The 26748-nt window shown below is 45.2% G+C and overlaps 2 protein-coding genes across 2 annotated transcripts in view; both read left to right on the top strand.

The window, feature by feature from the left end:
- The window catches only part of XYLB (xylulokinase), a 52373-nt gene extending 47403 nt beyond the window's left edge, over nucleotides 1-4970 (top strand). Inside the window, exon 19 of the mRNA XM_028107111.2 lies at nucleotides 1324-4970. Coding sequence (XP_027962912.1) covers nucleotides 1324-1401 — 78 coding nt within the window. The 3' untranslated portion in view covers nucleotides 1402-4970. The remainder of the gene's footprint in view (nucleotides 1-1323) is intronic.
- Nucleotides 4971-21092: 16122 nt separating this feature from the next.
- Nucleotides 21093-26748, top strand: part of ACVR2B (activin A receptor type 2B) — a 30425-nt gene continuing 24769 nt past the window's right edge. Inside the window, exon 1 of the mRNA XM_028107178.2 lies at nucleotides 21093-21144. Coding sequence (XP_027962979.1) covers nucleotides 21093-21144 — 52 coding nt within the window. The remainder of the gene's footprint in view (nucleotides 21145-26748) is intronic.

The following is a 26748-nucleotide window of genomic DNA, read 5'->3' as shown; positions in this document are numbered from 1 at the left end:
AAAAAAACACTACAGTACAACATGAGTATTTATATTCTTAAAAATGAGCATATACATTATTTTTAATGACTGCATAATATTCTCTCTGGCTAATGAACCATAATTTACTTGTGCGTTTTATATGTCTTAGAGCAGTTGCTTCTAGTTTATTATTATTTTTTTTAAAGATTTTACCCATTTACTTGAGAGAGAGAGAGAGCACAAGCGGGGTGAGGAGCCGCTCTAGATGTGAGGAGCAGAGGGAGAAACAGACTCCCCACTGAGCAGGGAGCCCGATGCAGGGCTCTATCCCAGGACCCTGGGACCACGACCTAAGCCGAAGGCAGACACTTAACCAACTGAGCCACCCAGGTGCCCCTCTACTCTTTTAATTACTGCACTGAAAATTATGTGGGTAAAAGGTTAACAAAACCATTTCCTGTTCTGCATGAGAATTTGAACTTCGGTTACTTCTAGCTCTGTTTCCTTTGGAATGTCACAGTATGGGTACACAGCATTGCTTATGTAAAAATGGCCTTTAATTAGGGCACTGCGTCTGGAGTGGGAAAACCATATATACCTGATGGGAAGTCATACTTAGGGCTTCCCTGAGTCCAGTGACGTCTCATGGAGTTGTTAAAAGAGATACTCCTGTGGGGCATGAGGTTTCAAAGCCAGGGTGGTTCTTGCATCTGTATGATGTGGATTTCACCTCCTTGCACCTGAGCTGTAACATGGGGCGCAGGGAGACTGTTTCCTGGACACTTGTGCAAACTGCTATAAGGACCGCTATGCGGTCTTTCATTGAAGAGAAGCACCTGCAGCCACTGTGCCAACAGGTATGTTTCTCCAGTGTGTCCTGTTGAGGGCCAGGGTGTGGCGCATGGTAGTCTTAGGAGACTGGACGGTTAGTCAGGTGCGGCACCCTACATTTAGGATGGTTTCCTTAGGAGAGCTTTGCAGAAGTAGAATAAATGGTTCGAAGGCTATGGGCATTTTCAAGCCCTTTAATACCAACGTACAGTCAAGTTGATTTCCAGAAGGGTTGCACCACCAACTTCACCAGCTGTGCGATAAGCCAGCATTTCCAGGTACCTTCACCAGAATTTTTAAAAATTTTGTAGATTTGATAACAAATTTTTTGGTCCTAATTTGCATTTTTAAAAAATCTTAAACTGTAGGTTTGAGAACTACTAGCTTTTCCTCTTTTGAGACTTGATGCTTCCTTTCCTTTGCCCAGCACAGACACTTAAATTGCAAGTAAATGGGATGCTAATATTTTAAAAATTGCAAGTTGCTAAGAGATGCCTCCCCATTCTTAAACTGCTCTTTCTGCCCCTCCAGGTCTACGAGGCCCTTCTCCCGCAATATGCCAAGCTTGAGCAGAGAATCCTGTCCCAGACCCGGGGGCCTCCAGAGTGAATTCCTCAGGCCCAGGTACCCCTATTAGCCCTGGCTGCCTAGGCTCACTGGTCCCACTTGACGCCGTGCTCCTCCTGGACAGCAGGGACCCTCTTCCCTGTCCTGAGTGACTCTGCCTGCCCACCTGACTCCTTGCGGTGCTCCAGCCCTGCCCGGGACCACCTGAAGCCCACCTTAGCACATCTTCCTGAACATAAATGGGCTGATTCTGTGCCCTTGTGCCCAGGGCAGGAAAGCATCTGTCTTTTCCTGTCCTTTATCTTGGGAGGCAAGATAAAACTGTGAGTCTGGGATATGTCCAGTAAAAATTGGTGACTTTTCCCCTTTCAAATGCAGAAGTAAAGCTAATATAGGGACCTAATCAGCAGAACAGGGGAGACAAAGCTATCCCCCATACCCCCACCCTAGCAGCCTCTTCCCCAACTCTGACTCTTTGGCTACTTCTCCTCAAACTGTAACCCACAGCCACCTGCCCCCCTCCCCCGCTACTGTGACCCTGTGGTCCATCCTCCCTCCTCCAACGATGACCTCCTCAGCTGCTTCCTCCCTCCTCATTTCAGTGTCTGAAGGGCTTCCTAGTGTCTTCCTTTCTTGTCTTCCCCGTGCTAACCCCTCCGTCAAGTTTTTGCCCTTCTCACCTCCCAGTTTCTGTCCCCTCATCTTCCGTGATCTCTCCTCCCTCCCCATGCCCACCTTTTGTAACTCATTACCTCCCACCCAAGAAGCTTGACAGGGCTGATGACCAAGCTTCCTGTCCCCTCCCATCAGCTCTGCCCACAGGCTGCCTGACTCCCTGGCACACCAGACCACTTGCAGGGGCCCTCTCCCAGGTAGTACAGGGCAGCACCTCCCTCCCTCCATCCCTTCCTTCAGGGAGCATTTCTCTAATTCTGGATTTTGTTGATTCTTTTTCCGGGGTGTCATTTAACATATTCTCTATCCTCTGTATTTCCTATAAATTGGTGATTGGATCTAATACAGAGCTCCTCAACCGCAGTACTATTGACATTTGGGGCTGGGTAAGTTTTGGTTGTGGGGGGGCAGCAGGGTCGCTGGCCTCGACCCACCAGATGCCAGTAGCACGCCCTCCCCAAGTCATGACAATTCAAAATGTCTCCAGGCATTGCCACATTATCTCCTGGTGGGGATGGGAAGGCAAAATTGCCCCTGGTTCATAACCACTGACCTAGAGTCTTGATCCGATGCACGTGTGATGATTTCCCTTTTTATGTCAGACAATTTCATAAAATGGTGTTGTGTTCTTCCATTGGGAGGCACATATGTCTGGTTTTATCTCATTTGGGGGATGTTCAAGCCTAGCTCCATTAGTTCACTAGGGATACAATTTTGTTATTCCTCTTCATTTATTACCCAGAATTCTTCTGTGTGAGAGACATTCCCTGTCCAATTACCCAAAGGGGCTAGGAGAGGCTGGATAAATACTTTCCTCTGTTCACCAGTTTTCAAAATAATGGGTTGATTCCCAAGCATCCTCTAACAGCAAGTAGGTTTTTATTTTTAGTGTCAATACCATACATTTAATATATTTTATGTATTTTAATCCATTACAGTAATTATTTCTGCCCTTGTCTTCTTTTTTGATAGTCACTCTTTCCAACTTTTCTCCTGCTTTCCTGAGCTTTCCTTCCTTCTTCTTTACTGATAGTAATGCTCTGTGTAGTCCTTAATTATTGCTGGTCCCCAAATTTTTATCCTCATCTCTCTTTCTCTCCCATTCTGTCCTCTCTTGTTGGATGATTTCGTCTTTTCTTGGGTTTCAACCACTGCTTCTGTGCCAGGAACACCCAGACCTATGCTTCCATCCAGAACTTTCCTTGGAGTCTATTAGAAGTCTCAGGGCGGTGCTTCAGACTCCACTTATCTTCCCTTGCCCTTCCCCAAACCTCCTCCTCTCGTGTTCCTGTTTCAGTGAACTGGCACCACTGTTCATCCATCCATTCATTGAAGAACCCAAACCTCAAATTCAGATGTCCTCCCCCTTTGCCATGTCAGATCAGTCACCAAGTGAGTTTGGTTATTCCTTTGCTAACTCCTAAAGCAGTTCCTTTCTCTCCTTCCCTCCCGTTTTACTTTGGATCCCTTTATTCCTTGCTCAACGTATCACAAAAGCCTACAGATAAAGTCCTGCGTGATCTGCTTCCCTCAAATTGAGAATCCCTCAAATTTTACCTCTGCTGCAAGCCCTTGCCTAAATTGGAACTTCAGTTAAACCAGACTACTTGTGGTTTCCATCCAGAGTGGAAGAATGCTGCAAACCAGGTCTGGGACCTGGTCGATCAAGGCAGTGGAGAGGGGGACGTCAAAGGAAGAGGTTTAGAAAATGAGTGGGACCAGCAGCATCACTTCTGAGAGAGATGAAGTCATCTTGAAAGGAAGTGGTGTCCCTAGCAGGTTTGGTGGTTGAAGGAGAGAAAGAAAGCAGAAAGCTGAAGATAACAGCCTATTTTATTAATGGCAAGTCAAAGATTCAGAAGAAAATGGACAACTTTCCCACCCCTACTACCTAGATATTACTCATTAAAGAAATTTTACAACATCGACCAACAGAAAAAGATTCTCTTGGACCAAGAAACAGTGAAAGCCACTCAATCAATCCATTTCCCATTTTACCTCTGCCCCCATAGGGTTGCCTGTTATTGCAAGCATGTCAACATAAATAGAACAAGGAATTCACTGTGTATACAAATACAGGAAGAAAACAAAGTGAGAATCATAACTTTTCAAGCTGATGAAATACTCCAAAATAAAGAGAACAAAAGAGAGTAAACTGTAACAACCCTCCAACATGAACTCTAAAATAAATTTTGAAACAATTGTGGATATGAAAGATACAGTTCAGAAAATTTAAAACTCAGAATAAAAATGAAAAAGCGAGGCACCTGGGTGGCTCAGTTGTTAAGCATCTGCCTTCGGCTCAGGTCATGATCCCAGGGTCCTGGGATCGAGCCCTGCATCGGGCTCCCTGCTCTGCAGGAAGCCTGCTTCTCCCTCTCACACTCCCCTTGCTTGTGTTCCCTCTCTCGCTATCTTTCTCTCTGTGTCAAGTAAATAAATAAAATCTTAAAAAAAAAATGAAAAAGCAACAGGGATATGTGAAAAGAGAAATGACCAAGTTTGGGAAACAATTTGAACAAAAAATTAAAATCATCATAGATATGAAGACAAAATCACAACATATTCAAATAAAAATAGAGATGACTACAAGTACAGTAAAGCATTATAGAAGTTGGGAATGACAAAAGCTAAGACAGCAAAAAATACAGAGGAAGAGCTGAAAAGGTCCAGAACGAAAATGATAGGTAAAGAAGAAGTAACACAGGCAAAATTGGAGCTCCCAGAAGCTACCAAAAAAGAAGGCAGTGGAATTGCTTAATACTTAAAACTGCCCCAGGAGAGGAACACCTGGGTGACTCAGTCAGTGAAGCGTCTGCCTTTGGCTCAGGTCATGATCCCAGGGTCCTGAGATCAAGTCCTGTATCAGGCTTCCTGCTCAGCGGGGAGCCTGCTTCTCCCTCTGCCTGCCACTCCCCCTCCTTGTGCTCTCTCTCTCTGACAAATAAATAAATAAAATCTTTAAAAAACAAAACTGCCCCAGGAGAAATTTCTGAAAAAGCAAAAAGAAGACCTAAATCTTTATCTTGAAAGGGCCCCTTTCTTACATAGAAAAGTTGACCCAGAATGATCAACTGAGATATATCCTGGCAAACTATTAAATTTTGAAGGTGAGGAAAAGACTAGACCAAAAGAGCTAGTCTCTTACAAAGGAAAGGTCAGGTCGGCATCAGACTTCTCAAAAAGCAAGTAGTGGTGGAGCAACATTTTCAAGAAGTATAAAGAAAAAAAATAGGAACTCAGACTAAGTGTTTGTATCAAGCTAAGCTGTCCTTTAACTATCAAGGATACATGTAAGTTTTAATCATGTGAGAGCTCAGGAAATATTGTACTCATAATCCCTGAGGATCTTACTAAAAAGCTTCAACCAACTAGGAGATAATTGGGGAACTTCAGCAAAAGGACTGGTGGTGAGCATTGAGTATCTTTAGTTTCAGATTTAAAACCAAAATGAAAGAGGAGCTGGGGTGAAAGAATAGTATCAAATGATATTCTTTGACAAGGTAGAAGTAACAATGAAATAAGTGAAAAAGGAGGGAGAGGGGGAGGACAGTACAAAGTGGGCTTTGTTGCAAAGGCAGTATTACAAGGCAAAGGGCATCATTTATTTTTTTTTAGAGAAAGTTCTCATTCCTTTTTTTTTAAAGATTTATTTATTTATTTTTGAGAGAGAGAGAAAGCACATGGCGGGGGAGGGTCAGAGGGAGAAGCAGACTCCCCACTGAGCAGGGAACCCGATGCGGGACTCGATCCTAGGACTCCAGGATCATGACCTGAGCGGAAGGCAGTCGCTCAACCAACTGAGCCACCCAGGTGCCCAAAGGGCATCATTTAAAGTTGACAAACCAAATAGTTGGGGCTTAAGTAAGGAAAAAAAGAGACAAAGAATTATATAAAGGTACAACGATAATCACTAGAAGATAGAAATCTCCCTCAATGCTCAAAGAAACAATAATAAAAGCAATAAATCACAGTGAAAAATGCAGTGAATGTAGCATCATACACAGTAAATATATAATAAAAAGCATAGAATCAAATTAATAAACTAAAAGGCTCAACTCATCTATTAAAAAAAAGTTCAAAAATGAACAAAGGGGAAAAAAAAGAAAGGCAAACCAAGAAATGGACTCTCTCTCTCTTTTTTATTTTTTTATTTTATTTTTTTAAAGATTTTATTTATTCATTTGAGAGAGAGAGAAAGAGCACGAGAGGGAAGAGGGTCAGAGGGAGAAGCAGACTCCCTGCTGAGCAGGGAGCCCAACGTGGGACTCGATCCTGGGACTCCAGAATCACGACCTGAGCCGAAGGCAGTCGCTTAACCTACTGAGCCACCCAGGCGCCCTCTCTCTCTTTTTTTAAAAGTAGGCTCCATACCCAGCATGGAGCTCAATGCAGGGCTTGAACTCACAGCCCTGAGATCAAGACCTGAGCTGAGATCAAAAGTTGAATGCTTAACTGACTGAGCCACCCAGGTGCCTCAAGAAACAGACTCTTTAACTATAGAGAACAAACTGGAGGTTATCAGAGGGGAGGTGGGTAGGAGGATGAGTGAAAAAAGGTGACAGGGATTAAGGAGGGCACTTGTGATGAGCACAGGGTGATGTATGGAAGTGTTGAGTCACTATATTGTACACCTGAAACTAATATTAGTTATGTATAAGTTAACATACATATATGTATGTTATATGTATGTTTTATTTAAATCACACATATGTTATATGTATGTTTTATTTAAATGGGATTTAAATAAAAACTTTAAAAAAGTTCAGATTGGCTCACAAACCAGCATCTTACTATCTGTTATTTACGGGAGACACATTTAAAATGATCTGGGCACCTGGGTGGCTCAGTCAGTTGAGCATCTGCCTTTGGCTCAGGTCATGATCCCAGGGTCCTGTGATCAAGTCCCTCATTGGGCTCCCTGCTCCATGGGGAGCCTGCTTCTCTCTCTGCCTTTGCTTCTCTCTCTCTCTCTGTCTCTCATGAATAAACAAATCTTAAAAAAAATAAAATAATTGACCCATAAAAGCTAAAAATTAGGTGGGCAAAAATATACCAGGCAAATACAAATCATAAAAAGCAAGATTACAATATTGATATATGACAAAGATAGAATTCAAGAGACAACTAGACAAATCAAAGAAGGACACTGTAATGCTAAAAGTCACAATTCACAATGAAGGTATACTAGTACAAATGTTACAGCCTCAATTATTTCATTTTTCAACTTTAAATTATTTTCTTTGATATCACCTATAGATTCCAACAGAATCTATATAGCTTCTGAATATATATTGAACTTTGCATCTTATAATAAGGAATAATAATACATAATTGAGGATATACCTATTATTCTCACTCACAGAAATTGGCCATTTATTATTTCACAAAGAAAACGTATACTTTCCACAAAATACAGATAATACAATCTTCTTTAATCACAATGCAATAAAATGAGGAATTAATAAAATACATTTTTTTAAGTTTCACCTGGAGAAAGACTTTCTATGAATTACTCTTGGGGCAAAGGGGAAATATAAACCAAAATTTCAGAGCTTTTAAAAAAAGATTGAAAATTAAATCTGTGAGAAATAATTAAAGCATTGATAGGTGAAATATAGCTTTAAAATACTATAACACATGTCAACTATACTCAAATAAAAATTTTAAAATACTGTAACATTGATGAAAGAATAAAACTTAAATAAAAATACAACTCAAAAGCAAAGAAAAAGGACAAAATGAACAAAAGAAGGGGTGTAAGAAATAATGATAAAATCACACATTAGGAAAACAGGAAAAAATAAAATTAATGAAGAATATTTTTATTATTTGAAAACAATTGGGGCACCTGGGTGGCTCAGTCGGTTAAGTGTCCCACTGATTTTGGCTCAGGTCATGATCTCAGGTCGTGAGATAGAGCCCCACATCAGGCTCTGTGCTCAGCACTGAGTCTGCTTATCCCTCTCCCTCTGCCCCTCCCCCTGGTCACACTCTCTCTCTCTCTCTTAAATAAATTTAAAAAATCTTAAAAAAGAAAAACAAAAGAGACAAACCACTAGCTAACTTAAGTAAAAGGGGGAGGAAGTAGAAATATTAAAAATAAAAATGATAGTGGAAAATTAAGATTAAAACAATAATTTTTAGTTTTAAGGACTATTTTGTACAACTCTGCAAATAATTTGGAAACCTAGATGAAATGGTAATGACCTAATGAACTAAAATGACTCCAGTAGGGGCACCTGGGTGGCTCAGTTGTTAAGCATCTGCCTTTAGCTCAGGTCATAATCCCAGGGTCCTGGGATCGAGCCCCACGTCAGGCTCCCTGCTCCATGGGAAGCCTGCTTCTCCCTCTCCCACACTCCCCCTGCTTGTGTTCCCTCTCTCACTGTGTCTCCCTCCATCAAATAAATAAATAAACAAAATCTTTAAAAAAAATAAAATGACTCCAATAGAGAAAGTTTAAGCAGACTAATTTTCATAAGGGAAATAGAAAATATTATCAAAGAGCTATAATATGAAAAAGGCTCTAGTTCAGATGGTTTCACAGGAGGATTCTACCAAACCTTCATTGTTCAGTTAATCCCTTTGCTATATAATGTATTCCAGAACATTGGAAAAGAAGAAACACTTCCAGATTTTTTTAAAAAAGATTTTATTTATTTATTTGACAAAGAGAGTGAGAGAGGAAACACAAGCAGGGGGAGTGGGAGAGGGAGAAGCAGGCTTCCTGCTGAGCAAGGAGCCCGATGGGCGGCTTGATCCCAGGACTCTGACATCATGACCTGAGCCGGAAGGCAGATGCTTAATGACTGAGCCATCCAGGCGGCCCGACACTTCCAGATTTTTATGAAGCAAATATAACATTGATTCCTAATACTAGGTTGCAAAAATAGCCCCAATTCTTCACTTATCCCTATATCCATATACTTGACCATGAAGTTTTGTTGTGCCCTCCCTGTCTGACCTCTGGGCTCGGCCATGCAAGTTTGGTCAATGGGATTTTCACAAACAAGATGCAAGCATTGCCTTGGAAAGTCCTTATGCAATTGAGATGTCTCTCATTTTGCTCTGTCTTTGTTATGAAATGTTTGCGCCTAACCTTGCCTGGCCAAAGCCATTAAGGTAACTGACTATCCCAGACATGTGAGTGGGTCTAGATGAGACCAGAAGCACTGCCCAGCCAAGTCCAATCTACAGATTCATGAGCTAAATACATGTTTATTATTTTAAGGCATTGAGATTTTAAAGTGATTTATTCACAGTAATAGATAACTGATATAGAAATTGGTGCCAAATCAAAAAACCATTATATGTGACATTGGTGCTGGGCTGTGGGTGGGGCTTGGAAAAATGGTGAGAAAATTATTTTAGGAGGCTGAAAAATGCCAAGAAACTGAGCACCTGTGGTAACTTGGAAGACCGAAAATGTACCTCCTGAACATTGGGGCTTGAGAGAAGATATTTCTAGGCAGAATGTTGAAAATGTCAGCTGACTATTACTCAGAAAAGAACTAGCCAGATTTGAAGTAGAATTTAGATGGAATGTAAAGATGCTAGAGCAATAACTTTCTCATCTCCCTCCCTTTAAGCCAATAAAGATATCAGACTTATGATACAGCTTTAGGTAAAAACAAAATCAAGGGCTGAAAGACACTTGGCTAAGACCTCTGAAAGAATCAAGGCATTGTCTAACAGACTTTTCCAGTTGATTAAAAATGACTTCCAGGAAGTATAAGATTCTTGTCCCACAGCAGCTTGATACCTAAAGTATCAGTGATTAAGCCCAGATTAAGCAAGTGATATCTCAAAATGATTGGATATGGCTTTTGGTGGAGAGAATGGATTCAAATCAGACCCAGAAGTTCCACAGAACTTTTTGGAGAGGTATACTAATAAAAGTGACATCAACCTAGATTAAAAGGGACAAAATGTAAAAAGAATCTGGGCCCCCAACTTTCTTTGGACAGGAAGCAGGTTGAGGAAGTTGTTCAGAAGGCATATTTTCCAGTGCCCTCTTCAGAAGTGTTTAAGGAGGGCAATGCAAAGTGAAAGATGTAGAGGGTGAAGCCAAGAGCCACAGAGAACAATGGACTGGGATGCCACTTTCAGTGTGGCAGATAAACTCTAAAATGACCTGCAGTGATCCCTGCCTCCCAGTATTCACACCCTTGTGTAACTCCTGCCTCCTCAGCGTGAGCAGGACCTATAACTCGATTCTAATAAAAAACGGCCAAGGTGATGGTATGTCACTTCTGTAATTATGTTACATATAAGCGTAACTGCTATCTTCCTAGCAGACTCTAATGACTCTCCCTTGCTACCTTTGATGAAGTAAGCTGCCCTATGGAGAGACCCACATGGCAGGGAAATGAGCAGCTTCTGTCTAATGACCATCAAATGATCGAGGCCCTCAGTCCAGCAATTCACAAGGAGCTGGATCCACATGACTTTGGAAGTGAATCCTTCCGTAGTAAAGCCTCAGATGAGACCCCAGCTCTGACCAACAACTTGATTATAGCCTAGTGAGAGATTCTGAAGCAGAGGACTAGAGGACCCAGGTAAATCATACCCAGATTCTTGACCTACAGAAACTCGGATAATACATGGGTGTTGTGCTAACCCACTAAGTTTGTGGTTGTAACAGTAGTTACTTACTATTATGCAGCAATAGATAATTCATATACCCAAGGAACTAGGCCTTAATCACAAACCATTCTTCATCTCTAGAGCAGGGGGACCTGCTCATACATTCCCAGTGGGATTTTAGAATTGCTATGGGCAAGTGACTACTATATGCTTTCATTCCTACACTTACCAAATGATAGCGCTTTTGCAATGATCTTGTCCTTGTTTCCACCCACTTATGTTGGCTATTTGAGAAGCAACTAATTGGACTTTTTGGTTCATATGTCTTTGGATCAAGAGTAGGCACAACCAGGGGGTGCCTGGGTGGCTCAGTCGGTTGAGTGTCCAACTCTTGATCTCAGCTCAGGTCTTGATCTCAGGGTCATGAGTTTAAGCCCTGCATCAGACTCCACACTGGGTGTGAAGCCTGCTTAGGATTCTCTCTCTCCCTCTCCCACCAGCCCCCACCGTGCACATGCACATGCTCTCTCTCCCTCTCTTAAAAGAAAAAAAAAAAGTAGGCACAACCAGACTTTACTTAGATTGTGAAATCCTAAACCTGACTGAGATTTTGCAGGGCTTTGGGATGGGAATGTGCATATTTTACATGTGGGAATGGTGTGTGTAACTGCGGCCATGAGGGAAAACTGAGATAGTTGCAGAAATGCAACTTTGCCACGCTCTCCCCTTTTGACTCAGCGTTGGTTGTGTGACTTGCTTTGGCCATATCAGTAAATGAGATGCAAGCTGAGGCTTTAAATAACTTGCATGAGTGAGTTTTTCTTGCAAAAACAGCATTACATGATAAGAAGGTGACAGACACATGGAAAGAGCCTGGTTGTTCCAGGTGCTCCAGCCAACAACTGGTTGAACTGCAGATGTCTAGGCTAGCCCAGCCCATGTCAGAATCACCTCAGTCACATGAGCAATAAACCTTCTACTGTTGTAAACCTCAGGCTTTCTGGTTGCTTGTTAGGCAGCATTATTTTAACAATAGATAACTGCTACAATACCTAACCTGATAAAGATTATACAAAATAAGGAACTACATATCAATCTCTTATTAATATCAATGAAATTATTACCAATTTTGTCAAATTGTCTATGATTTAGTATAAATCATATTTATAAATGATAAATTTATCAAGTATTATTGGATTAATATCAATAAGAAAATCCCAAATGAAAAGATCAGTAAACAGAAACCAATAGGGCATTGAAGATGATCTGTCATGATCAAGTGCAGCTTATTCCTGAGTGGTCCAGTATTAGGAAATCAATGAATACAGTTCCCCATTTTAATAGATCTAAGAAGACGAGCAATTTGATTATGGCTGTTGAAAAGTCTTTTGACAAAATTTCATACTCATTTCTTTTTTTTTAAGATTTTATTTATTTATTTGTCAGAGAGAGAGAGAGAGAGAGCACAAGCAGGGGGATTGGCAGGCAGAGGGAGAAGCAGGCTCCCTGCTAAGCAAGGAGCCTGATGCAGGACTCCATCCCAGGACCCTGGGATCATGACCTGAGCTGAAGGCAGACGCTTAAGCAACTGAGCCACTCAGGTGTCCCTTAACACTCATTTCTGATTAGAAAAAAAAAAAAAAAAAACTTGGTAAAAGCTAGCATCTACTTAATGAGGAATCACTAGAGTCATTCCTCCTAGAATCAGGAATGAGTCAAGGAAGTCCACCATCGTCATTACTATTTAATAGTGTATTAAAGGTAGCAGCCGGTGCAATTAGACCAGAGAAAACCAAGGCATAAGAATAGGAAAGGAAGAGATAAAACTTAAGAGAATCAATGCTAAAAATAATGCAAATAAGAAAATTCAGTAAAGTAGCAGAACATAAAATTTTAATATAAAAAAGCAGTGTTTACATATGTAATCAATAAAAATTATATGTCGTGAAGGACAAGAGCCCATTTACAACAGCAGAAAAAAAGTTAAAATACTTAAAATAGAGGTATAAAAATAGCTGGTATAAAATAGGTGTAAAAATAGATGAGCAAGGCACGCCTGGGTGGCTCTGTCAGTTAAGCGTTTGTCTTCAGCTCAGGTTATGATCCCAGGGTCCTGGGATTGAGTCCCACATCGGGCTCCCTGCTTAGCAGGGAGTCTGCTTCTCCCTCTGCTTGTGCTCTCGCTCTCTCTGTTTCTGACAAATAAAAAATAAAATCTTTAAAAAAAAGAAAAAAGAAAATGGTCAGCAACAAATAACAAACTATGGACAGAAAAAATACAAATACTTTTTAAGCATTTTTTTTAAATGCTCAACCTCCTCCATAATATCATTTCTCATCTACAAAATTGACAAACATCCAAGGGTTTGATAAAATTCTCCGTTACCAAGGCTGTGAGGCTGGTATCAGTACAATTAACAAAACCAAATATGAATGTGATCTAACAGTTTCAGTAAGAATCTGCGTGAAAGTATTAATAAAGCAAAATATTTGGAAAAAAGCAAATATTGATTAACATAGGACCAGTTGAATGGATTATGGTACACAAGAAAAAAGAATAAGGAAGATCTGTATGTACTGGTTCCACAGACATGGGGCATTTTTATTTACTTCTTTCCTTCTATTTATTTCTTTAATTCCCCTCAGCGAAGTTTTCTAATTCTTTTTTTTTTGAGAGAGAGAGAAAATGAGAGGTGGCAGAGGGAGGAGAGACAGAGAATGTTAAGGAGGATCCACGCCCCATGCAGAGCCCAACATGGGGCTCAGTCTCAGCACCCTGAGATCATGACCTGAGCTGAAATCAAGAGTTAGATGCCTAACTGACGAAGCCACCCAGGCATCCCCAAGTTTTCTAATTTTTAGTGTACATGTCTTATATGTATTTTGTTAAATTCATCGTTATTTAAGTGCTTTTCAAATTGTGCTAAAATATACATACAACTTACTATTTTTATGTATATAATTCAAGGCCCTTAAATACATTCACAGTGTTGTGCCACCATCACCACTGTCCATCTCCAGAACTTTTTTTATCATCCCAAACTGAAACTCTTTAGCATTAGACTACAACTCCCATTCCCTTTCCCCCAGCTCTTGATAGCCACTATTCTACTTTCTGCTTCTCTGAATTTACCTATTTTAGGTACCTCATGTAAGTGGAAACATACAACAATCCACAACAAGAATCAGACAACAACAATCATGTGTCTTGTTTGTTTCACTTAGCAAAGTGTTTTCAAGGTTCATTCATGTAACGAGGCTGAATAATTTTATGTGTACTCCACATTTCATTTATCCATTCATTGGTTGCTCAATGTTTGAGTTGTTTCTGTCTTTTGGATATTGTAAATAATGCTGCTGTGAATATTGATGTACAAATTTCTGTTTAAGTCCCTGCTTTCATTTCTTTGGGGCATGTACTTGCAAGTGGAATTGTTGGATTAAATGGTAATTCTGTGTTTTTTTTTTTTAAATATTTTATTTATTTGAGAGAGAGTGAGAGCACAAGCAGGGGGAGTGGGAGAGGGAGAAGCAGACTTCCTGCTGAGCAGGGAGTCTGATGCAGGACTCGATCCCAGGACCCTGGGATCATGACCTGAGCTGAAGGCAGACGCTTAAGACATTGAGCCACCCAGGCGGCCCATGTGTTTAATGTTTGAAGAACTGCCATACTGTTTTCCACAGCAGCTGCACTATTTTACATTCACACCAACAATGCGCAAGGATTCCAATTTCTCCACATCCTTGTCAGCATTTGTTTTTTCTGTTTTTGTTTTGTTTTGGTTTTTGGTTTTGATAATAGCCATCTTAATGGGTGTGAAGTGGTATCTCATTGTTTTGATTTGTGTTTCCCCAATGACTAGTGATGTCAAGCACCTTTATGTTCTTATTGGCCATTCATATATACTTAATATTTTCTGAGGCCAGTGTAAGGATTTTTCATTTTTTAATTGTTTATTACTGGCTTATAGAAATGCTCTGTGGTATAATTGCTAGCATATAGAAGTGGATTTTTGTTTGATCTTGTATTTTCTACCTTACTAAATTCACTTATTAGTTCTGGTAGTATTTTGCACTAGTAGAATATGTAGGATTTTCTACATATGTCATGTCATTTGTGAAAAAAAACTGTCTTACTTCTTCCATTTCAATATTTATTTCTTTTTCTTGCCTTGTTCCAATGGCTAGAACATCCAGTATAATGTTGAATAGAGGTGGGAAGAGCAATCATCCTTGCCTTATTCCTGATCTTAAGAGATGATATTCTTTTCTTTTCTTTTTTTATGATAAACTGCATGTTTGCTGCAGGATGTGGTGTGTGTGTGTGTGTGTGTGTGTGTGTGTGTGTGTGTATGTGTGTGTGTGTGTGTGTGTTTATCCTCCTTGGGGTTTACTAAGCTTTTTGGATCTGTGGGATTCTAGTTTTCATAAAATTGGAAAAAAGTTTAGCCATTATTTCTTCAAATATTTTTGCTGTATTCTCTGGGATTTCAGTTAGACATGTTAGACAATTTGATATTGTTCCACAGGGCATAGAGTTTCTGTTAATTTTTTTTCCAGTCTTTTTTTCTCCCCCATACTTAATTTGACTAGTTCGTATTGCTATGTCTTCAAATTCATAGATCTTACTTTTCTGTAGTGTCTAATCTGCTGCCAATTTCATCCAGTTAATCTTTTTTAAAAAAGATACTACATTTCTTTTATTTCTAGAAGTCCATTTTTGAAATATTTTCATTCTCTCTTCATTATGTTTATATTTCCCTTAAATCTTTCAGTATATTTATAACAGCCTTTAAAAAAAAATCCTTGACTGATAATTCCATCATCTCTCTTTTCTTTTTCTATTGGCTGATTTTTCTCCTGCTAATGGGTCACATTTTCCTGTTTTTTTTCTCATGTCTATTAAATTGTTATTAGATGTTGGGCATTGTTCATGTTTTATTGCAGTGTCAGAATTTGTTGAATTCCTTTTAAAAGTGTTAAACTTTTGTCTAGTAAATACTTAAGTTACTTATGTATCAGCTGGATTAGTTCAAGCCTTGATATTGTGGGCTCACAGGGGGAGCCTTTATTCTTGGTTAGTTTACCTCCACTACTATGGAGTGACCCTTTGTGTTTCCAAAGGTGAGGGTCCTAGGTGTTTAATCAGGACTTTCCACTCTGGATGGCTAGAACTATAAAAACTTACCTTTCCTGTGTGAGTTCTTGGCACTATTCAGCTTATAGCTCCTCTGTCTTTCTTTCTCTCACCCCATGGAGTTTCATTGTATGTATGTACAATTCAGAATTCAGGAAAAGACCCAAGGAGACTCCTCTGCAGATGCCCAGCTTTCATTATGTAATTCCCTCCTCTCTGGTACTCTGCCAGAGTAAAATTTGCTCTTAAATTTGCTGTAGCCTTCTCCATCTTCAGTCTCACTCTCTGTTCTCAACTCTGCAAGGTTGCCAGGCTCTGCTTGGGATATGCTTCCTGCATTGTGGACTGGAATTTGTCTCCAGGCAGAAAGCAGGGGCAATCATAAGGCTCCCTTCATTTTTTTTTTTTCTCTCTCTCTCCGGGATTACAGCTTGTGTAATGTCCAAAAATAGTTGCCTCCTATAGCTTGTCCATTTTTCTTGTTATGGTAGGAGGGCAAATGTGATTCCGGTTCCTGTGTGATGGCTGGAAGAAAAAAACTTATCCAGCTCAATTTTGATTCCACCTCTAGCAGTTTCTCCTCAATGTAGGAATCTGATCTAAAACACAGGCCGGGCTAATCAGGTTTTTTTTTTTTTTAAAGATCTTATTTGTTTGTCAGAGAGAGAGAGAGAGAGACAGAGCATAAGCAGGGAGAGCAACAGGCAGAGGGAGAATCAGGCTTCCTGCTGAACAAGGAGCCTGATGCAGAACTCGATCCCAGGACTCTGGGACCATGACCTGAGCTGAAGACAGATGCTTAACTGACTGAACCACCCTAGGTATCCCTGGCTAATCACTTTTTTTTTTAAAGATTTTATTTATTTATTTGAGAGAGAGAGAGAATGAGAGATAGAAAGCATGAGAGGGAAGGGGGTCAGAGGGAGAAGCAGACTCCCCGCCGAGCAGGGAGCCCGATGTGGGACTCGATCCTGGGACTCCAGGATCACGACCTGAGCCGAAGGCAGTCGCTTAACCAACTGAGCCACCCAGGCGTAATTACTAAAAGTTCACAGGGACAAACTGTTCCAACTCTTTCTATGCTTACAAGAGTCTCCTTGTATTCACTTGTGGTCGGATTGGGGAAGCCCCTCCCAGTTTCACCTACTGTTCTTAAGTTATTGAGCCATGCTTTCCAGTGAATGTCTCTTAGCTGTTTGGGGATTCTGTTGTTCTCAGGAACCTTATCTACCTTGTTGTGTTCTTCAGGTTCCCCTTGCACAGATGCTGGTCATGTAAATTTTATTGCTGTTGGTAGTTTGTAGTTTGTCTCCATTTGCTTGTATTTTTGGTGTTTTGGGCGAAATCTTGTCACCTAGTTTTCTTGTAAATGTACATGGATTTTCTGTTTTTTGTTTTTGTTTTCATGTAGTTGCTCTGTGAGGATTTTGGGAGAATTCAAAAACTGTGCAGCCACCAACCGAGCTACCACTTTCCTGGAATCTGGTTGAAGTTTTAAAAGCCTGAATATAATTTACTTTCCCTCTTTCACTGTAATAGTAGAAGAATGTATCAAAATGTAGCCTCCATTAGCTTGTGTCCCTGAGTTATTACAATGAGTATAACTTGCTTGGTGACTCACAATGAACAGGTAGCATGAGTGAAAAATAAATTTGGTTGTTTTAAGCCATTGAGATCTGAGGATTTCCCATTACCACAGCATAATCGAATCTATCTGAAAGACCTTTCTACCCAGTCCAATTAATTTAGTTGACCTCAAGGTGGCCACCATAAGTTAAGAGAGAGCGCGTTAAGAGAAGTATGAGGACTGGAGGAAAAGAAATAAAACAGTTTGAGAATTGTCTAGGAAATAACTTTTAACATCGATGGTACACAGAATAGATTGGAAATAAATAGATAGCTTACCAAGTTTGGAGGGGAATTGTATTCCCAAATAAACTATGCATCCACCCCCATTATATATGGTGAATAGTACCCTCTGAAATCATTTAATGTGGTATTGCTGTAACTAAATTACCCACTATTCTAATATATGTTACCCTATATCTCTCATAATAAGCCACTATAGCATATCTCTAAACAATGACTCTCAGAAGCTGAGAGCGGCTGGGCCACTCCACTTTTTTTTTTTAAATGAAGAGTTCTCGGAGTAAAGTTACAAAAGTTGTGGTTATTTTAAGAGTTTATCTTGATAAATAAATGCATTTAACCCTCACAATATAATGCCTTGTAACTATTCAGATACCAAGTCATATTTTAATGCTATAATTTTCCATCTTCTTCCATTAGCTTGATACTGAAGGATGCCACGCTCAATTGTTTCTTCCTAATTCCTTGGTTTCTGACTTGGATCATTGAGCAGGGGGGAGAGTAGGGGAAGAATCATCCTAAACACAGAATTCCTGAATGGCAGAACTCCCTGCCATAAGTTTTGTAGTAGACATTTGTTGGTTTTTTGCCTTTCAGCTTCCAGTTACCTCATGTCTGATACCAAATGAGGTATTTAGTGTTCTTGTGGTTCAGAAGAACAGAAAACCCAAACCAAACTTGATTTTCAGATACCCACATCATCTTTCCCTATCAGCCTGGTATTGGTTCATGAACAAAATGGTAGCAGAGATACAGGCTAATCTCAGGAGCTCAACAACATAGATTTCAGCTCTCCAAGAGAGTTGGTTGGGGGTGCGGGGAGAGGAGAGTATACCAGCAGTGGCAGTGGAGATCACACGGACTCTGAAGTAGAAACAACCTTAATGTGTTTGAGGAGCAGAAAGCACACCAGTGTGTCTGGCTGATAATGGGGAGTTGGAGAGGAAGAAGGGTTGATTATGTAAAGCTTTGCCAGGCATTGTAACAGGAAGCCCTGGGAGGATTTTAAGGAAGGGAGTAATGTGATACTAGTTCCATGTTTAAAAGATCATTTCAAGTGCTGTATAGAAGTTGTATTATATAGCCAGGCAAGAATGGAAGCAGGTGACTAGTTATAATTCCTTCCAGTTCACTGCTGTTGCAGTGGTCCAGATGTGAGAGGTTGGGTGACAATGGTATATATGGAAAAAGTGGCTTGATGGTTGATATGTTTTTGAAGCCAGCTTGCTGATGGACTGAGTGTGGGAGAAATCAAGACTGGCTCATAGAGTTTTGATTTGAGCGACTGGTTGTTTGGTTATGCCATTGATTCAGACAACGACAACTGGAGAAGTGGGTTTGTGGTGAAAATGGGGAATTCTGCTTTGGCTAGGTCAGGTTGGAGATGCCTGATTGGCTGCCAAATAGAGATGTCAAGTAGGCAGTTACACAAATTTGGAGTTGCCAGAGACATCAAGGTGGAAGACACCGATGTGTTGGCAACTTGGATCACCCTGAGCCCTTATTGTGATACCTCTCCTGGCGTGGAGTAGAAGAGAGGAACCAGCCAATCTAATTGTTGGCACAGTGGGTTATAGTTGATACCTACCAGTAGGGAGAAGGCATCGATTTTTCTTTCCTAGAAAAGCCACTTATTCAAAATATGCAGTTGCTTCCCCTGCCATCATGTGTCTGTTGATATAGCCTCCTGTAGGATTACCAAATACCTGATACACAACCAGGGTATCCCATACCACACTGCTTCTTGCTCAGCACACAGTAGCATTCAATCCTGTGTTAAAAGGCCTATACAGGGATTGTGGCAAGGAGGTGCTGTCATTTTCCACAGGATTTTCCGGACCTGGAAGGGAACTTTAGAGCCTTCAGTCTTTCTGGACTCCAAAGATGCCACACTTTGGAGTCACTACCCAGATGCTCCTGATGCTTTTGAAACTAGGGGTGGTGGGCCCTCATTTTGACATCAATCAAGGCAATTTTGTTCTGTATGGTGGACTTTTACATAATATTTTGTTTGTATAAGGTTTCTGCTTTTTGAAAAATGCAAAACAGAGGAATCTAACCTCTTCACTTTCTGTGTAAGGAAACAGGCTTAGAGAAGTGAAATAACTGATTTCCAGGCACCACCTCCTTCCTGGTTGTCCTTGCCCTGCTCCTGCCTTGCTCCAAGAAAGGCTGTGGCAAGTCAGAAGCCAGAGGACAATTTCTGTATCCAAGGGTCCTGCACCTCATCCCTGAGTTGTGAGGGGCTTTCCATCTTTAGCTGGGAGCCCTATCGTGACCTTCCTAAATTCCGGTTGTGTGATAAGGAGAGTGGAATCTGAGATGAAGAACAAGGGGCCCCAAGGAGGAACGTGGCAGGTGAAGAGGACATCAGAACCATTCGCCAGACAAGATTTTCAGCTGGGTGGACAGGAGGCAGTTGAGAACAGTTTTGAAGGTGCAGACTGAAGCAGGGGTGGGGGTGGGGGTGGGAGTGCTGAGGACAAGAGTAAGGTTGGGGAAGCCAGTTGCCATTGGTCCTGTTCCGCCTGCTGCCCCTCTGCGGGGAGGGGCTCGGCGCCCTCTCTCAGACAGGTGGGTCCAACTCCAGGATGTCCAGCTGTGCCTTTGAGTGTGTGTGTTAGGGTTGCAGACGTGGAGGACTACCTGTCATTTCAGAGAAGATAACCTTTTCTGCCGATTAGTTCGGCACCAAAGACACGACTCTCCCATGGTTCACATTGACCCACATTTCAAAGGTGGGGAAACGGAGGCGCGGGGTGGGGGCGGAATCCAGGAGAGTCCAGGGGCTGTCCACCCACTCCCGCATCCCAGGGCAGCTCGCCCTGCCTCGCCCTCCAGTCGCGCGGTGGTACGCGACCTCCCAGAGGGCGGAGGGCGAGGGCTGGGGGCGGAGCCTCCTTGTTGTTGTTTCTCCGGGGCACCGCCCCTGAGGGGGGCGCGGACCACGCGGCCGGAGGGCCCGCCTCCCCTCCCCCTCCCCGCCCAGCTCGCCCGCCTCTTTGTATCCAACATCCGGGTTTCCCCGCTGGCTCGGCTCCGCGGCCGCGGCTCAGGAGCCATTTTGGACTCGGTTCAGCTCCCCTCCCCCCACCCCTCCCCCCCGTTCATGGCCCCTCCGGACTCGGCCCCAGTGCCCGGGGCCCGGGCCCAGCCCCGCCGCGCCATGCCTGAGTCGGGCGCGCCCCGGCCCGCGCCCCGCCGCCGCCCCCCGGCCCCCGCGTCGTCCCGGAGCCCGGGCCGCAGCCTGCGCCGCCCGCAGCGGCCCTGAGCCCGGCCCCGCCGCCCGGCCCTTGGAGCCTGCACGCTGCCAGGGGACGAAGGCGCAGGAAGCGCGCGGGGAGACAGACCGAAGGAAGAAGCGGGAAGAAAAGCGCAGCCGCCGCTGGGCCCTGCGCGCCCCGGGAGCGCCGCGCGGCCCTGCCCGCGGGCTCCGGGTGTCCGCGGGGCGGCGCCGCGGAACATGACGGCGCCCTGGGCGGCCCTCGCCCTCCTCTGGGGATCGCTGTGCGCGGGTAAGGACTGGGCGCGGCGTGGGGGGCGCGGGGAGGGCGCGCGGGGCCGGTCTCGGGCGCCGCGCGGTGTTTACCAACAAAGGGCGGGCCCGTGGCCTCCTCGCTGCGCCACCTGCACCCAGCTTGCACCTCCCGGGGCGGGGACTGGGGGCGCGCTGGGCGCCGCGCTCCTGGATCTTGGGGGGACGATCTTGTTTGTGCGGCGGCCTGGCGACCCCGTGATCGGGGCTGGGATCTAGAGCCTCGGGGTCTGGGTTCAGGCTACTCGGGCGCGTGGAACCTAGGGAGCGTGAGAGGAAAACCAAAGCGTGGGGAAGGTGGCCAGATCTAACCCGGGGGTGGCGGGATCGTAGGTGCGGGAGGGGCTGGGGGCAGGACTGCGCGACCCTCAGAGCCACTAGGTGTAGCGAAGGGAAGGGGGCTGCTTCACACAGCCAGGAGGAGTCTTCTGCACCCAATCCCACTAGCGTCTGCGTTGTGTTCCCCTCAAGGCGGGCCGTTGGCGCCAGCTCGCACCTACGCTCGCTTTCCCTGCGGCTGCCCCAGGACGCGAGGTGCGGTCACCCTATGGGACCGCTTTGTTCGGGGCCCCTGAGAAGGGAGGTGGGGTGCGAAGAAAAATTAACAGGCCCGTTTCTGCCTCTGAGAAACACGTGGCGGGGGTGGGGGACCGGCAGGGCCGTTCAGCTCGCGTGTCTGTGGTTGAGGGTGTGTGGGTGCGGGTGTATACACGCGGAGTTCCGCTGGGAAAGCGCTTTTCCCCAAGGCCGAAGCAGTGATTTTCCTCTTGTAGCGGTGTTGGGGCGCGCCCAGCTCGGATTGCGCGCAGGGATGGCCCCCGCATTCCGGTTCGGATGGCTCCAGATAGCCCTGGGAAACGTGGGGAGCCGCGCATTGAAGCTCCAGGGAGAAGCCTAGGGAGGTCGGGGTGGTTGGTTCGCGGAAGCCGGGGCGCTGGGTCCTGCGCGTCTTTGTTCCCAGCCCCCATTACACATGCAGCGCGGGTCCCCTGCCGCCCGCGGTGGCAGCAGCGCGGAGTCTGGGAAACCCGTGAAGGGCGGGGCCTGGCGTGCAGGGGCGGGGCAGGGATCCCCGCGCTCCTGCGGGGGTGGAGATGGGGGATCTCCGTCCCATCCCATTCCAACTCTCGGTCTCCTTTTAACGTAGCGTGGCTTAGTTGTCTACACCCAAAGCAAGTGAGTTGTCTCTGTGGAGTTTGGAGCTGCGTAGCCTGAGCGCAGGGAGGAGAGGATGAAGACCCCCTTATTGGTACTTGGGCACAGTGTGGCAGGGGGCGTCACGGCTCTTTTGGAGCCATTTCCCGTGTGGTAGAAGCAAAGTGGTGGTGTTGAGCTCGTTGCTCCCTCTGCCTTTTAAGTGCTGCTTTGAGATGCTTCTGAAGGAAAGGAAGGTATTGCGCTCCGGAGGATAGGGCCGCGCAAGCTGACTTAATAGGCTCGCAGTAGCCCACCTGGCTGTCTAGATTCCTTTTCAAGGTCCAGTGCTCTTCCAAGCCCCAGCCTGCACAGGGGACCTCCTTCTATGACAGGGCACCTCAGACCTGGAACCCTCATCCTAATTTGTCTCAGTGTCGTCTCACCAGTCTCATCTCCCTCCCTAATGAGGCAGGACAGGGTGGGATGGGGCCCCTGGAAGGACTGTATTTCCCTCTTTTCCTCCGTTCCCCCCCCAACCCGGCTCTGGCAGTGCTGAGCAGTGTGCTCTGCAAAGTGGGGCAGACTGGAATCCAAGGACCTATGTTCCTGCCGTGACAGGAAGATGGGGTCGCTGGGTGTTTCTTGGGGTCACACCATCCAGTTCCCTGGTGGCCACTGCCCTGACCTGTGAGGAGCTCTGGGAAGAGCTGCCCCAAGCCCAAGGAGGGGGAGAGCTGGCCCTCCTCTTCCTTTCATTTCATGGATGCTCTTCCGTCAAGCTCTTGGCTTGCTGTTTAGAAGTATCCCATCACCTGCAGCACACAGGAGGAGGTTCCAGAACAGCACTGTCCAACAGAAATAGAACACCAACCATGTACATAACATAAAATTTCATAGTAGTCGTGTTAATAAAAGGAAAAAGAAACAGGTGTCTTAGTTGGCTTGGGCTGCTATACGTAAAGGCCACAGGCTGGGTGACTTCAGTAACAATTTGTTTCTCACAGCTCTCGTGTCTGGAAGTCCGAGATCAGTGTGCCAGCATGGTAGGGTTGTGGTAAGGGCCCTTTTTCTGGCTGGCAGATGGCTGCCTTCTCATGTATCCTCGAGTGGCCTTTCGTTCGTGTTTGGAGGGTGGGGTAGAGAGAGATCATCCTTCCTCTTCTACTAACCCCAAATTGAGGGCCCCACCCTCATGAACCAGTCTAACCCTGATTACCTCTCAAAGGCTCCAGCTCCAAATACCATCATTTTGGGGGTTAGGATTTCAACATATGGATTTTGAGGGGACACATATAAACATTCAGTCTACCTCTGCAACTAATGACATACTATATGTTAATTAATTGAATTTAAATAAAAAAATAAACATTCAGTCTATAACAAAGTGAAATTAACTTTAATGGTATGTTTATTTAACCTAATATATACCAAGTAATCATTTCACCGTGTAATCAGTTTAAAACAGTTAATGCGACATTTTACATCCTTTTTTTTTGTACTATCATCAAAATCTAGTGTTTATTTTATACTTAGAGAACATGTCAACTTAGACTTTCCCCATTTCAAGTGCTCAGTAGTCACATTTAGCTAGTGGTTACCATATTGGATGGTGCAGGTCTAGAAGAAAGGGGGGAATATATGGTGTAATAATGGCACATGGTGCTTGTTACAGGATCACTGTTCATTTAGTTCTTCCCAAGTTTTTTGTGTTCTGTGCCTGGCTCAGTATCCTTGAGAAATAAGTTATTTGGTTCTTGCCTTGCAATGGACACCTTAGACACACTTGTGTATCTCTTTAGAACTCCCGACATTTGTCTCTGTATTTGGGGTTCAGATTAGGGCCTGTGGGGGTGGAGTGGAGACTTTCTGAGTGGAATGTCAGGAGCCACTGGTGGAGGAGGACCTGACTCTTGTCAGCTTTGACTGCCCCAAGTTGTCCTCATGGGCTGGATGCTCTGATCCTCAGATGCTGTTTCCCCGGGGCAAAAGTATGTATGTGTGATGAGTGAAGGGAGCCTCAGGCTTGTAGTGGTCGCTGTCAAAGGCTGTTGGTGCCATTCTCCAGGGAAGGGCATCCTTTGCTCCCTATGCTTGTACCTGCTGGGTGCTCCTCACTGGAGGGCTGGGCTGCCCTTTGGGAGGAGTGGACACCCTTATCTCTTAGAGGCTCTTCCGAGGTAAATGATACCAGAAACTCACCCAGCCTTCCAGGTTCCACAGCTGTGTGAATAAACCAGTCCTGGGATGTCACAGTCTCCCACAGCTTGGGTGGGCTTCTGGTATACTACTCTGCAGGGTCTTTCTGGGCATCGAGAATCCCCAAATAGCACCTGGACCTCTCCTGGCACTTCACCTAAGGAATTTTCAGGGAGCCCAGTGAAGGGTGCCCGTTCTATACCATGGACCTTTGTATTGTGAGCCCCTCTGAGAATCTGATGAAAGCTGTGGACTCTTCCCCCAGGAGAATACAAATAAAGAGAGAGAAAGCATGTGCGTATGAGAGCCAGCACATGCATTGTACATGCACACTTGCTGTTTTGCCCTGATACCAGCAACCTGTAGCCCCCTGGATTGGACTCCGTGAAGTCCTGGCTGCGCTACACATAGCCACTGTACCGGTCCTGAGGGGCAGCTTGTTGCCCTTGGGGGGGGTGCACTGGGCTTGTTCCCACATTGCTTCTAACCACTGGACAGGACTTCTTTACTTCTGCCTTTTGTGATCCCTGTGTAGTGTTTACATTCCAGCCCTGCTCTCCTCCTTTTTTCTCCTCCAGGCGGCCCTCCCTTGACTGCCTATGCATTCAGCCCCTTCCTGGGAGCTCACGGTAGTGCAATTGGGGACCAAGGGACATCAAGTTTAGAATTAAGATTCACTTGTAGATACTGGCCTGTTACTGTGGATGGAGATTTGGGGGCTGTGAGGAGGGGCTGGTGTGGGAATACTTTTGAGAATGACACTGGATGCACAGCTGTCAGGCAAGGTCCTGGCTGGGTAGACCTCATTCTAGGACAGGGTTTTTCAGTCTTGACACTGTGGACAGTCTGGATCCCATGAGTCTTTGTTGTGTGTGTGTTTGGAGGGCGTGGCGGGGAGCCCTGTCTTGTGCATTGTAAGATGTTTAGCACCATCCCCGGCCTCTGTTCACTAAATGCTAGTAGTCCTTCTAATTTTGACAACAAAAGTGGCCTGGGTAGAGGGGTTGCAAATCACCTCAGGTTGAGAACCTCCGATCTAGAATGTCCCCGTGCTTTAAAGAGACAGTTGTGGGAGGTGGGGTTATGGCTAATGCCCACAGCACCCCGCCTTCCCGGATTCAGGGTGGGAGGTTGGAGTCTCCTCAAAGCCTGGGAGATCCCTGCTTGCTCAACTTGCTCGGCCTTGAGAGTTTGATTGGAAATGAGCGGTTCAGGAGTCCCTCGGCCAGCCAGCGAGGAGAATCCTGGCGTCCTTGAGTTTTCCCAGAAGCGGTTCGGGTTTCAGGGAGGTGGCGGCCGTGGGTGGCCGGGCATCCTGCCTGCCCGCACCCGCCCACCCGCCTCTGCCCGCTGCCTTGAGCTTTGCACGGGGGCCTCGCCCTCCCACTCGCCCAGAATGTCAGGCAGTGCGTGTTGCCGGGGCTGCCGCGCCGCCTGGAACCCCGGGGCCGCCGGCCGGGCAGCCACCCGAGCTGCGGCTGGGAGCTGAGGCTGGCCGGAGCAGCGCCAGGGCTGCAGCAGGACACGGGCATGCCCCTGCCCTCGAGCAGGCCGGCCCCCTGGCGCCCTGCCCAGCCCGGGGACGCCAGCGCAGGGGGGCAGCCTCTCCCCCGAGGTACTGGTGCAGGCCTCCACCCTGGCCTCTGGGAGGCGGTGGGCAGGGCCCGGGAGGTGGGGTGGGCAGCACGGGCGCCAGCCCTGGGGTTGGTCTCTCTGGGCGCGTGTGCCGGGCTTGGCAGGTGGACAGCCCCGTGTCTTTACTCCACTCCAGGCTCTGGTAGGGAGGGCTTTCTGGGGGCTCCTCTCTGATCTCGAGCTCAGCAAGGCACAGCTTGCCGCACTGGGACCCGATTGCAGACTGGGGCCTTAGGGTGGGAGGACGCAGTCCTGAACGCTTGCGTTTCCAAGTTCTCCACACCACCGGTGTGTCCCGTGTTTATTTTAAAGGGCTTCTTACTGGGGTTGAGACTTCTGGTTCCATCTTATTGCCTTCTCGGAATTCTTTATCTACTTTCCTTCCCACCCAGTCACCAATTATTTGTTCCAGAATAGACACCCACCCTCTTGGGGCTTCCTTTTTTTGGTCTTTCTCCACCAGACTCAGGCCGAGCCCAGCCCAGCCCAGAGGTGCCTGTTTCCTCAGAACCTTGTCGTGCTGCTGGTGGGAGGGATGCCCAAGTTGGGGGTGGGGGTGGGAATGGGGGAGAGGAGATGCTGCTGCCTTCTTTTGAGTCTCTAAGTTTCTCAGTGA

The sequence above is a fragment of the Eumetopias jubatus genome, unplaced genomic scaffold, assembly GCF_037043125.1.
Source record: "Eumetopias jubatus isolate StellerSeaLion01/CBP00866 unplaced genomic scaffold, mEumJub1_p1.0 scaffold_1, whole genome shotgun sequence".
In the NCBI taxonomy this organism is placed as follows: Eukaryota; Metazoa; Chordata; class Mammalia; order Carnivora; family Otariidae; genus Eumetopias; species Eumetopias jubatus.
The sequence above is the reverse complement of the archived record's forward strand: the minus strand, read 5'-3'. Positions and strand labels throughout refer to the sequence as shown.